A 14,272-nucleotide genomic window follows, 5' to 3' on the forward strand; every position below is an offset into this window, starting at 1 on the left:
ACAGTAGAAGAAGAATGGGTAGCTCTGAGGGATGAAGTAGTGAAGGCAGCAGAGGATAAAGTAGGTAAAAAGACGAGGGCTGCTAGAAATCCTTGGGTAACAGAAGAAATATTGAATTTAATTGATGAAAGGAGAAAATATAAAAATGCAGTAAATGAAGCAGGCAAAAAGGAATACAAACGTCTCAAAAATGAGATCGACAGGAAGTGCAAAATGGCTAAACAGGGATGGATAGAGGACAAATGTAAGGATGTAGAAGCTTATCTCACTAGGGGTAAGATAGATACTGCCTACAGGAAAATTAAAGAGACCTTTGGAGAGAAGAGAACCACGTGTATGAATATCAAGAGCTGAGATGGCAACCCAGTTCTAAGCAAAGAAGGGAAGGCAGAAAGGTGGAAGGAGTATATAGAAGGTTTATACAAGGGCGATGTACTTGAGGACAATATTATGGAAATGGAATAGGATGTAGATGAAGACGAAATGGGAGATACGATACTGCGTGAAGAGTTTGACAGAGCACTGAAAGACCTGAGTCGAAACAAGGCCCCCGGAGTAGACAACGTCGCATTAGAACTACTGACGGCCTTGGGAGAGCCAGTCATGACAAAACTCTACCAGCTGGTGAGCAAGATGTATGAGACAGGCGAAATACCCTCAGACTTCCAGAAGAATATAATAATTCCCATCCCAAAGAAAGCAGGTGTTGACAGATGTGAAAATTACCGAACTATCAGTTTAATAAGTCACAGCTGCAAAATACTAACGCGAATTCTTTACAGACGAATGGAAAAACTGGTAGATGCGGACCTTGGGGAGGATCAGTTTGGATTTCGTAGAAATGTAGGAACACGTGAGGCAATACTGACCTTACGACTTATCTTAGAAGAAAGATTAAGAAAAGGCAAACCTACGTTTCTAGCATTTGTAGACTTAGAGAAAGCTTTTGACAATGTTGACTGGAATACTCTCTTTCAAATTCTAAAGGTGGCAGAGGTAAAATACAGGGAGCGAAAGACTATTTACAATTTGTACAGAAACCAGATGGCAGTCATAAGAGTCGAGGGGCATGAAAGGGAAGCAGTGGTTGGGAAAGGAGTGAGACAGGGTTGTAGCCTCTCCCCGATGTTATTCAATCTGTATATTGAGCAAGCTGTAAAGGAAACAAAAGAAAAATTTGGAGTAGGTATTAAAATTCATGGAGAAGAAGTAAAAACTTTGAGGTTTGCCGATGACATTGTAATTCTTTCAGAGACGGCAAAGGACTTGGAAGAGCAGTTGAACGGAATGGATATAAGATGAACATCAACAAAAGCAAAACGAGGATAATGGAATGTAGTCAAATTAAATCGGGTGATGCTGAGGGAATTAGATTAGGAAATGAGACGCTTAAAGTAGTAAAGGAGTTTTGCTATTTGGGGAGCAAAATAACTGATGATGGTCGAAGTAGAGAGGATATAAAATGTAGACTGGCAATGGCAAGGAAAGCATTTCTGAAGAAGAGAAATTTGTTAACATCGAATATAGATTTATGTATCAGGAAGTCGTTTCTGAAAGTATTTGTTTGGAGTGTAGCCATGTATGGAAGGGATCGGTTGGTAGGACATGTTTTGAGGCATCAAGGGATCACCAATTTAGCATTGGAGGGCCACGTGGAGGGTAAAAATCGTAGAGGGAGACCGAGAGATGAGTACACTAAGCAGATTCAGAAGGATGTAGGTTGCAGTAGGTACTGGGAGATGAAGAAGCTTGCACAGGATAGAGTAGCATGGAGAGCTGCATCAAACCAGTCTCAGGTCTGAAGACAACAACAACAACATTATTAAATATATGTTCCTTCTTACAGTATACTGTAGTCTTTCAGGCAATATTTTGTTATACAATTCCTGGCCATAAAAATTTACCACACAGATTACATTGCCTTGCATTCCTCTCTAGATTTTTCTAGTTTGCCTTTCATTCTGACATTTCAGGATTCATTTGAAAATGTCTTTGTTCCTACCTGCTCCAGTGATTTACTCTTGAATTTATTTTCTTGATTTTCATTTTCATAATTCCTGAGGATGTGTTTCGTTTCATCAAAATTATTAAAGCTATATTATGATGATACAATATTGTGTGAAAATGAAAATAGATCAGTAAGTGAACAAAGAAAATTTCAAACAAATCTGTCATTTTACACCTATCTGCTTAAAAGGGACTTAACAACATGTTAAGAGTAAAGTCCAATCACCAAACAGGAAAGGCTTGAGTTGCTGAGAGGCATTCAAAAAAGAAGGAAAAATTGTTTCTTTCAGATGAATCATTTGACGAACTAAAGTACAAACACGAGAGCGCAATCGCGCACATGCGCGTTCGCGCGCACATGTGCGCTCGCGCGCACACATTCGCGCACACACACACACACACACACACACACACACACACACACACACACACACACACACACCACTATCTTGTGCTGGCTGAACACACAATGGTGAGATTGCAATTGCAGTTTGGCACATAGACTGGGCTGATTAGTTGTGTCAGGTGGGATGGGTATAAAGACAAACAGGCAGCAAGCAGGAGGAGGAGATGGGAAGGGGTAACTGGCTACTTGTAGAGGCAGTCGGTCTGCAGTGTAGGAATACAGGAGAGAGAGAGGCGGCAGATTCGATGATTAGTCTCATTTACTCCTAAATTATTTGCAGTCTGCCAGAACTTTCCTTACCATATTTAACATCATGCAGTTGAGGAGGCAATATGTAAAATAGTTTTTATGTCTTGAGCTTAATTAGTGTTTTCTTTCATTTAAGGAATCAGCGGGAAGATGATTTGCGAGAAAATCATCCTTTCTTTGATACACCATTGTTCTGTGTCCCAAGAGAGAGCAAATTCCGCAAAGCGTGTCAGCTTATAGTTTATGCTCGCTATGATGCCAGGCTGAAAGATCCTTTGACAGGAAAGGAAAGGAAAGTACAATACAAGAGACTTCAGTAAGTCCATTAAAATGTTTATTACTATTATGATGAGTTTTATTATTATTATTATTATTATTATTATTATTATTATTATTGCACTGCAGATACAAAATACAGTGGCTAAAGAAGTAATTATAATGCTTGTTATTTCTTTTGAAGCAACTTTCTTGGATTGGTTACATACCTCGACTGGGTAATGATATGTGTTACCACCTTATCATGCATTTCAATGATGTTCGAAACACCAACATATCGAGTCATGGAAACTCCAGCTCTCCAAATCGCTGAATATGGATTTGTTATTTTCATGAGTCTTGAACTGGCTCTGAAAATATTAGCTGATGGTTTGTTCTTCACACCCAAAGCCTATATCAAAGATGTTGCTTCTGTGTTGGATGTCTTCATTTATGTGGTAAGTATTGTCAACTTTTATATGGTAATATATTTAATTTATACTTTTAATTTACATATACAGTTAATCTAAATTATTGAATTTCTTTCTCTTTTCCACTTCAGCTGCTCAAAATCATTGCATTATCCTTCTTAACCACTTACATTCACAAATTAATAAACACTGAGGACCCAAGAAAGAACACAATTCATAGCATTAACATGCGATCTAGAAGATATCCTCACAACTTGTTGACAGGTTAATTAAAAGTTTCTGAAGCAAGTTTATAAGCTTGTTTACATTAGTGTTTAGTTACGTATTAGTACAGGTTACAAAACTATTGTTTTGTTGAAGTTATTTTCTGCTTTTTTGATATGTTTTACTATCAAACCATGTGTTGCAAGTGTGGAGGTTGCCCTAGAAATTTGAAAGAGGGGGTGTTCTGTATAGACTGTAGGTTGTGGTTTCATTGGAGCGAGTGCAGCGGAAAGGAAACGAGGGTAGATAAAGAGGCTCTTCCATGGCAGTGTAGGTTATGTGGAAAGGACAGAAAAATCGTGGAACAGGAGGCAAAGATTTGTGCCCTTAAGGCTGAATTAGAAATCGCGAATTTGGAATAATGTAAGCAAAGGGAGGAAAAGGACTCTGGGTGCTGGGAAAAGGTAACAAGCAAAGGGTGAAAAAGGGAAACAATTTCTACATCCTCAAAATTGGCAATTATTCTAATTGCAAAAGTTGCTGAACCTAGTCACTTTAGGAGATCCAAAATATGAATCTTCCCATTAAGATTCTCATCCATATGTACACCCTAAAACTTGGAATTCTCTACCCTGGCTACTGACTTCTTTTGATGTGTTATGTTTATTGATGGAATTATACTTTTTGCAGCAGAAAATTGGATGTACTGTGCTTTTTCAAAGTTCAGAGAAAGCCCATTCACAGAAAACCAATGAGTAACTTTTCCTAAGACCTTCTTTGTATCATTTTCTATCGGACTTTCTTTTACTGGATTAATAATTCTGCTTGTATCATCAGCAAACAGTGTCAGTTCAGCATCTTGTTTCACATAAGAAGGGAGGTCATTCGCATATATCAAAAACAGGAGGGGATCCATTATGAAACCTTGTGGAACACTTACTGTAATTTCACCCCAGTTAGATGAAGTGGCAAACTCCTTTGAATTACTTGAATCATATAAAGAGACTTTTTGCTTCCTGTTCTGTAGATATGGCTTAAACCACTCATATACTGTTCCATTTATGCCATAGAATTGTAATTTCTCTAACATAATGTCATGGTTCACACAATAAAATTCTTTGGATAAGTTGCAGAGTTTTCCTACCGGTGACATTTTACTATTTAAAGCCTCTATTATGTGGATAGTGAAATTGTATATTGCTGTCTCAGTGGAACAGCATTTCTGAAATCTGAACAGTGATTTACCAAGTATCCCATTACTGTTAAGATAGCTAATCACTCTTGAGTACATTACTTTCTCAAAGATTTTTGAAAATGGTGTAAGCAAGGATACTGGCCGGTAATTATTGACATCTGTAGTTTCCCCCTTTTTGTAGAGAGGCCTGACAATGGCATATTTTAACCTGTCTGGGAAAATACCATGAGTCAGTGATGCATTACATATGTGACTCAAAACATCAGCTGTAATTGCTCCACATTGTTTTAATAACTTGTTAGAGATGTCATCTACTCAACAGAACATATATTTTTCAAAGATTTAATAATTTTCTGTATTTCACAAGAGATGGTTAAAAAAAGGTTCAAATGGCTCTGAGCACTATGGGACTTAACATCTGAGGCCATCAGTCCCCTAGAACTTAGAACTACTTAAACCTAACTAACCTAAGGACATCACACACATCCATGCCCGGGGCAGGATTCGAACCTGCGACTGTACCAGTCGCGCGGTTCCGGACTGTAACGCCTAGAACCGCTAGACCACCACGGCCGGCAAGAGATGGTTAAATGAAACTTAATCTGACTAAAATGTTTCAAAACTGACTCTTCCGTGTACTGCCTGCCTTTTTCTTCTGAACTATTCTCACCTATTTTTTCTCCTACACTTAAGAAGTGATTGTTAAATACATTGGCTAGCTGTGTACTATTGGTTAAGATGGTCTCATTCTCTTTAACAGTAATACTACCTACCCCAGTGGTTACTTTTCCTGTCTCCCTTCTAACAACATTCAATATCGATTTGATTTTATTGCTGGAGTTGTTAATTTCTTCTCTAACATGCATATTTCTTGATTTCCTTACAACTTTTCTCAGTATGTTACAATAATTTTTATAGTGTAAAACTACTTCTGGATCTTTACTATTTCTTGCTGTCTCATACAGTTTTCTTTTTCTTTCTGAAGACACTTTAATACCTGTAGTAATATAAGGTATCTTTGAAAAGTTTGTGGTGTTACATTTAGTAATTTTCTTTGGAAAACAATGTTCAAAAAGGGATATAAATTTATCAAGAAATATGCTGCATTTATCATTAGCATTTGGCTCATTATATACATCTTCCCAGTTTACATTTCCTAAACTTTCTCTGAAGTGATCTATAGATACCGGGTTGAACACCCTCACACTTTTACTTAATGGTTTCTGGAGTGTACTCCGTGTTAGGTTTTGTAAGTTAATCAGTTGTGCATCATGGTCAGATAATCCATTTACCACAGGGAAAGCATGTGTTTGTTCTACATCCTCTTGCTGTACAAATATATTATCTATTAGAGTACTACTGTCCTCAGCTATACGTGTAGAGAAATTGATCACTGATTCTAAGTTATATGTTGTTAACAACACTTCTAGTTCACTTTTCCAATTAGAATTGCTTATAAAGTTAACATTGAAATCACCACAGATTAATAACTTCTTCTTTCTGTCTGACAGACAGCATAATAGGGAGTCACACTTTTTTATGATCAGCTCCCAATCTCCTAGTGGAGACCTGTACACTGTTGCTAATATCTACACAACATTATCTAGCTGAAGTTCACATGCACAAACCTCAAAATGCTGATCAACACAAAATTTGCTTACTTCAACAGTTCTGTATTCATACCCTTCTTTTAAGAAAATGGCAACTCCTCCTTTATCCATACTAGATCTACAAGTGTAAGATGCTAAATTATACCCATTTATACTGACATTTTCCATCCCCACAGTTACATGGTGCTCAGACAGACAAAGTATATCAATCTCATTCTTATTTTTGAGGTCATCTAAACATATTATCATCCCCCAGGGGCTCAGCATTCACTTGCTGAGTACGGGCTTGGCGACCCCGGGGTCCTGAGCTGGGGACTGGTCTGCGCCGCCAGTGTCGTGTCACCGTAACCCCTGGACATGCTTCAGCGACCACCGAACGGCGCGGCGGTGAAATGTTGTGTGCTGCGGGGAATGGTAATCTTGGCTTGACCGCGTGGATTGCAAGGAAGGCCAACCTCTATAAAAACCCCTCAATCTTTCGGTGTGCTCTGCACCTAGAAGATGCATGGCTGTTGGGGTGGAACAGTTGCAAGCGGGCAACCTTTGTGGCACCTGCCGCACCCCAGTTGTATAAGGCTTACTCAGGCACGCGGGGCTCTGTCTGAGCGGACCTTTAGTTCTCTAGCTGCTCGTGGGACCGCAATTGTCCCTTCGACCTCTACATTTCCCCCTACCAGTGGCTTGGGTGGGCCATCGAAAAAGCGGCTACACGCTGCGAGTCCTCCAGCGCCTGGTGTTGCTAGAGATTTAACAGAATGTAATAACGGAACACATGCTGATAATCAGAATGTGTTTTTGATTATTAAAAGGAAGGAGGGTAGCTTTGAGAGGGTTTCTCCCCTTTACATCCACAAGGGTCTTGAGGGAATTGCAGGCACAGAAATCTGTAAAGCGACTGCACAATGGGACTCTGTTAGTTGAGACTTCTAGTTCCCGTCAAGTCGCTGCCCTTCGGAAAGCAACCTGTCTAGGAGAGTACGCTGTCGAGACCGAGCTCCACTCCACTTTGAATTATCGTAAGGGTGTTGTGATGTATAGGGACTTGGTGGATATCCCCATAGACGAGTTAAAATCTGAGTGGGCTGAAGAAGGTATTGTTGACGTGCAGCATATTATGAAACGAGTCGATGGGGACCTCGTCAAATCTGACTCGTTTATTCTCACGTTCAGTTGCCCGAGACTCCCAGAGCGTGTTAAAGCGGGGTTCTTACGTTTGCCAGTACGGCCATATTACCACAACCGAATGCGCTGTTTTAAATGTCAGCGCTTTGGGCATACTACGTTGGGGTGCAATGGGATAGCCACTTGTGGTAAATGTGGTCAGCCTGCCCATGACGGAGCCAATTGTTCATCGCCTGTGAAGTGCGTGAATTGCTCTGGGAGTCACCCTGGCTGGAGCCGGATCTGCCCCATCTATCTTGAAGAACGGAAGGTACAGGAGAGTAAAACATCTAAGCGCATCCCCTATGGTGAGGCCAAGAAGCTCTTTAAGGCCATGCAACCTCCTGTGTTTCCAACATCTTTCGCTTCCGCTCTCAAAAAACCGGTACAACTGGCCACTGTTGCTACGCAAACGGAGGTTGCTAGTGTTAGCACTAATACCTGCGCTTGCCAGTGCACTTGTGCTGCTGTGGTTGTTTTGCAACCTGCGGCTCTCCCCGCTACATCGGACAAGGCCGTGGTTGCTGACATTGGGGTACTTCCTGCCTCTCCCCATATGGCGCCTTCTTCCCAGGCGAGTAAACCTCCAACTGTTGACAAGGCTCTGCATTCTAAGCCCCCCAAGACAAAGCCTCTGAAGGTGAAGGTTTTGCCACCTGAGGAGACTAGTCAGCGTTGGTCTGATGACGAGGCCATCGTACTGTCTGACATCTCCCGTGGGTCATCATCGGAGCTCATGGACATTGATGTCGACCAGGGGCGATCTTCTCGCCCCAGGAATAAATCTCCGGCCAGTACGGTCTCTCCTCCAAAGCACAGAGGCAGGGTGAAAGTTCAGCCACCCTGATCACTGGCTCCCATATTACAGTGGAACCTGAATGGGTTCAGGACGCATGTGGCCGAATTACAACTCCTTATACGAGAGTGCCCCTTGTGCTTATGTCTCCAAGAGACACATTTTTGGGCCACTGATGCTATACCGTATATTGAAAAGATGATCTGACGGGGGAAAGGGCAAAGGGTGGTGTTGCAGTTTTTGTCCGTGACATACACCCATCATCTGAGCTCCCTCTCATCACCGACTTGCAAGCAGTTGCAGTTGACATTCTTGTGGGTCGAAGGCTCACAGTCTGTTTAGTTTATTTACTGCCTCCGGATGCGATAGACTCTGAGGCTCTCACGGACCTTATTAGCCAACTCCCCCGCTCATTTCTTCTTCTGGGGGACTTCAACGCTCATAATGTCTTATGGGGCTCTCCGACTACTTGCCCCAGGGGTCGCATTCTGGAAAACCTCATGATGTCTGAAGAACTGTGCATCCTCAACTCTGGTGCTCTCACTCATTTCTGTCCTGCTTCCGGGTCGTCATCGGCTATTGACCTTTCCTTTTGCTCTCCAGCACTCGCGGATTCTGCTCTGTGGGAGCCTGCAGCTGACCTCCATTCTAGTGACCACTTCCCCCTTTGGATTCGCCTCCTGGATGAGGCTGTGGCATTACCAGTGCCACCCCGGTGGCACCTCTGCAGAGCTGACTGGACACTTTACAGCCAACTGGCTGTTTTGGAACACCGTGCCAGCGTCCACGAATGGGTAGACCATGTTAAAGCCGTGATCTCCCATGCTGCTGAATTGTCAATCCCACGGTCATCCGGTCATCCCAAGAGGCGTCCTGTCCCTTGGTGGACCACTGAGTGCCGCTCAGCCATCCGAGCCCGCCATGCAGCTCTGCGCCGCTTCAAGTGCCGTCCCTCAGCTGACAGTCTTGCGACCTTTCAGGTGGCAAGGGCCAGAGCGCGGCGAGTGATTAAAGAAAGCAAACGACGGTTATGGCAGTCGTTCTTGAACTCCATCTCTCGCTCCACTAGTTCTACGAAAGTATGGGAAGCCATCAGGAGGATTTCCGGGAAACTCAGCCTGCTACCTGTCATGGCATTGCTGCATCAGGGATGTCTCCTCACGGCGCCGAGAGCATTGCCCAGGCACTGGCCATGCATTTTGGGGACTCTACCGCCACCATTAACTGTGATCCAGATTTCTGCCGCTACCGCACTGCCATCGAGAGGGGTCACTTGGATTTCCGGTCTCTAAATTCTGAACCCTATAACTGCCCCTTCACAATGTGGGAACTGGATTCTGCGCTGTCTGTGGCTCATGATACTGCACCTGGTCATGATCAAATCCGGTACAGCATGCTGCGGCACTTGTTGCTGCCATCCAAGGAAGTTCTCCTGAACTGTTTCAATATGATATGGTTATCTGGCACGTACCTTGACTCGTGGAGGGAGGCGATTTTGATTCCCCTCCTCAAACCAGGGAAGGACCGAACGCATCCCAGTAGTTATCGCAGTATTGCTTTGACGAGCTGTGTTGGGAAGACGTTAGAAAGCATGGTCAACCGCCGCCTGGTTTGGCTGCTCGAGACCAGGCAGCTCCTTAGCCCCTCTCAGTGTGGCTTTCGGAGATGTCGTTCCACTATAGACAACTTGACCCTGCTTGAGGCCGCCATCCTGCAGGCCTTCCTATGTAACCAGCATTGTCTAGGGTCTTCTTTGACATTAATAAGGCGTATGACACTACTTGGCACCGCCTTATCCTCAATCAACTCCATGAGTGGGGCTTTTGTGGCCATCTCCCCATCTTCATTCGGTCCTTTCTTTCTCACCACCTCTTTCGGTATCGGGTTGGTAATGTGCTATCTGATTTGTACGTGCAGGAGAATGGTGTTCCTCAGGGCAGCGTTTTAAGTGTCACCCTCTTTGCCGTCGCTGTTAACAGTATCACGTCCACTATCCAGAGTCCTGCCCAATGCTCCTTGTTTGTGGATGATTTTGCTGTTTTCTGTTCTTCCTCCAGTCTTGTTACTGCTAGTTGGCAGTTGCAGCTTACGATAAAGCACTTAGAGGCATGGACTGCAAACACGGGTTTTACCTTTTCTGCAGACAAATCTGTGTGTGTTCATTTTAATCGTTCTCAGCGTCTTTTTACCTCCCCTGAATTGCGTCTGAGGGACATCGTTCTTCCTTTTAGAGACACTGTGAGGTTCCTTGGCGTCACTTTTGATTCCAAGTTGTCGTGGTTGCCTCACCTTAAAGACCTCAAGGTGCGGGCCCTGAAGGCACTGAATATTTTGAAGTGTCTGAGCCATCGGTCCAGGGGAGCAGATCGGGCGCGTCTGCTGCAGTTTTATAGGGCTTTCGTCCGATCGCGTCTTGACTATACTTGCACCATGTATGGATCAGCAAGGCCTTCGTATCTGAAGATCCTTGACGCAGTACACCATGAGGGTATCAGGCTGGCCACAGGTGCCTTCCGTACCAGTCCCATCCCCAGCCTGTGTGCTGAGGCCTGGGAACCTCCGCTCGCCATCCGGCGGAAACTCCTCATGGTGCGACGGGTGTGTCATTTCCTTGCCTGTCCTACCTCCCCTGCGTACCCTACCGTTGCCCGTTGCGTACCCTATGGAACGTCTCTTTTCCAGTCGTCCCAGGGCAACGAGACCATTTGGGATTCGTGCCAAGCATTTGCTTGAGTCCCTTGGTGTGGAGCGTGTGGCCCCCCAACGACAAGGTTTTACTCGCCTGCCTCCCTGGTTGCTCCAGAGGCCCAGCATCCTTCTAGACTTGTCGGAGAACCGGAGGAACTGCACTCCAGCGTTTGTTTTTACCTCCTTATTTTACGATATTTTAAACCAGCATCCGGACCATGTACCTGTATTCACAGATGGCTCTAAACAGGAGGACTCTGTTGGTTGTGCTGTTGTTTTCCCTGATCGAGTCGTCAAGTTACGACTTCCTGTGGCGTTTACCATCCTCGATGCCGAATTGTTGCAACCTTGTGGGCATTGGAGCAGATGAGATGTGTTCCCAGTCTTAAGTTCCTCATCTGTTCTGACTCCCTGAGTGCCCTTCAGACCATGCAACACTTGTACCCAGCGGATATGGTCGTCCAGAACATCCATGATGCCCTACTCCACCTGCAACAGCAGGGGAAGGAGGTTTCTTTCTGCTGGGTGCTGGGGCACGTGGGTATTAGGAGAAACAAACTGGGGGATGTGGCTGCCAAATGTGCATGTTCCCTCCCTCACATTGTTGAATGTGCCGTCCCCCTCCATGCTGTAACCTCCCTTTTGCGTTTTTGTGTTATGCATCAATGGGAAGAGGAGTGGCTGGCAGTTTCTGACAATAAGCAGCGTCTGGTAAAGGCCACTATGTGACCATGGCGTACGTCCTACCAGTCATACAGGCGGGATGAGGTTCTCCTCACTCACCTCCGCATTGGGCACAGTCCCTTAAGGCATGGTTTTTTACTCCGGCGGGAGGACCCCCCAATCTGCAGTGCTTGTGGCGTCCAGATTACTGTCCGCCACATTTTACTTGACTGTCTTTTATTCTCTGACCAGAGGGCGGTGGTTTCTTTGCCACCGGATTTGCCCTCTATTTTGCAAGACGATGCAGCGACTGTGGTTAAGGTCTTACGGTTTTGTGTCCTGTCCAATCTGTTGCCTCGGATTTTAGGGAGAGGGTTTTAATGTGATGCTGGGTGACTGGCTCACCCAGGTTTTAGGTAAGAGGTCCGCCAGTCACGATTACCTCCTTGTTTCCCTTTGGTTTCTGTTCTAATTTCCTTGTGTTTCCTTTCCTTTTTTAGTGTGTTTCTTTTCCTCTTGTTTTGCCTCTGTATGTGAGCATTTGGAACTGCGTCAGGCCTGTGTCTTTTAGCCATTCTCCTTGTTCGGTGTCCATCTTCGTCTCTTCACCGCATGTGTTCCTGTTTCTATGCGTTTGGGCACTGATGACCACGCTGTTTAGCACCCGTAAACCTCAAACACACACACACACACACACACACACACACACACACACACACACACACACACTAAACATATTATCAGCTCATCTACTTTACTTTTTATTTCTCTGATATTTTGGTGAAGTAAGTTGATACAACCCTTAGCTTTATCCCTATTTGCTGTGCATGAAGTTTGTTTTCTTCTATTTTCCTTGATTGTTGTCTGTCTAGGATTTGGCTTTAACCTAAAAACCTGTCTGCCTGGTCCCACAGGGATCACCCCTTGTGTGACTGTAGCCCCCCTTACAGTATCTGCTAATAGAGAAGCTAACTTCTCTTTCCCCTTTCTATTAAGGTGCAGGCCATATGTAGTGTAACCCTACCTATCAATAGTATCAACTGGAACTACACTCATGTGAGACTTTGTCGGTGTCTGGGGCATCCCGTTCAGCTCAGTGTTAACATGCCTTACAGCAGTGTTTACCCAGGGCTGATCATGGCAATGAAAGACCTCCACATACCCCACATTCCTGTGTCCAGTTTCTGCTCGTATTTTATCCAGGTCACTCCTAAGACTATATTTTGGATTCATAGCCAGGTTGTTTCCTGCTCCCCCAACTATAATTACCTGATCTTTCTTCTCAAAGTCCTTGCATAGCTGACCTACGTTTTCTGTCACCTGGCCAAGGCTAGCACTTGGTTTCACAAAACGGGTGACCTGATACTCCGTCCCTAATTTCTCCTGAAGCTGTTGGTCCACACTCCTCCCATGACTGCTACCTATAAGGAGAATTCTTCTTTTCCTATTCTGGTTTGATCTTGACATGTTTTTTTCTTTAAGCTAGTATTCTGCTTCAACCTACATTCAACTACATCTGAATAAGGTCCTTCCTCCACTACTTCAGATAGCAAGCCAAACTGATTTGCTAACTGAATTTCAGAAGTTTTATCTCTGATGTCATACAGAATAATATTCTGGGGCAAATAAACACTTAGGCAAAAGGTATTCACTGCTCAAAAGAAAGTAGTTAGAATAATGTGTGGGGTTCATAGTCACATATCTTGTAGGCATCTGTTTAAAAGGTTAGGAATTCTTAGATCTGCATCACAGTACATTTACTCAGTAACGAACTTTCTCTCAACAACATGGACCAGTTTAAAGTCAACAGCAACTTTCATGATTACAATACCAGAAAAAGAAAAGACCTACACTATCCTTTACTTAACCTATTTTTGGCACAGAAAGGGGTAAAATATGCTACTATAAAACTTTTTGAGAAATTACCAGATGAAATAAAATGTCTGACAGACAGCAGTAATATTTCAAAAACAAATTGAAGTCATACCTCCTTGTCAACTCCTTCTATACCGTAGATCAATCTTGAATATGAGTAAATAAAACTGGAGGTATAATATATGCATTTTGTGCCATTTAAGGGAATGGGATAGATAATAGAAATATTTGGGTATAACATTATAATGTAAACAAAAAAAGAAAAGAAAAAATAAAAAACTTGTTTCCTGTGTGCATTTCTTGTGCATTTGACACGTTCCACATTGTAACAGTTTTCCATGCTATTGATCAATGGAACACGTAACTAACTAACTAACTAACAGGTGATCGAATGTTAGATACGAGATATAACCTATGATGAGTAATGGATTACATTTACTATGTGTATTGTCCAACATGCAGAGCCATACTGACTGTCCCTGTAGGTTGTGATGCCATCACATGACAATTCTGCGTGAAAAAGCCCCTTAATTTTGTAGATCAGGCCATCCAGCATGACTTTCAGGAACACTTAACATTGCTGGAGGTCAGCAGTAGACAGAGGGGACAGTGTTGGGGCTATAGTACTTTTGTTTAGAGCTTCCCAAGAAGTAAATGGACTGCTGTAGATATGTTATGTCTTAAGTTGTAGGTACTCATCCACTAGATCAGTTGTGTGTGGTGATTACTATG

General features: G+C 43.5%; 1 protein-coding gene across 1 annotated transcript in view; it reads left to right on the forward strand.

Annotated features, from left to right (window-relative positions):
* LOC126276364 (sodium leak channel NALCN) overlaps positions 1-14,272 on the forward strand; it is a 361,108-nt gene that overhangs the window by 230,525 nt on the left and 116,311 nt on the right. Inside the window, exons 17-18 of the mRNA XM_049977270.1 lie at positions 2,799-2,978; positions 3,123-3,375. Coding sequence (XP_049833227.1) covers positions 2,799-2,978; positions 3,123-3,375 — 433 coding nt within the window. The remainder of the gene's footprint in view (positions 1-2,798; positions 2,979-3,122; positions 3,376-14,272) is intronic.

Source organism: Schistocerca gregaria, chromosome 1, assembly GCF_023897955.1.
Source record: "Schistocerca gregaria isolate iqSchGreg1 chromosome 1, iqSchGreg1.2, whole genome shotgun sequence".
Classification (NCBI taxonomy): domain Eukaryota; kingdom Metazoa; phylum Arthropoda; class Insecta; order Orthoptera; family Acrididae; genus Schistocerca; species Schistocerca gregaria.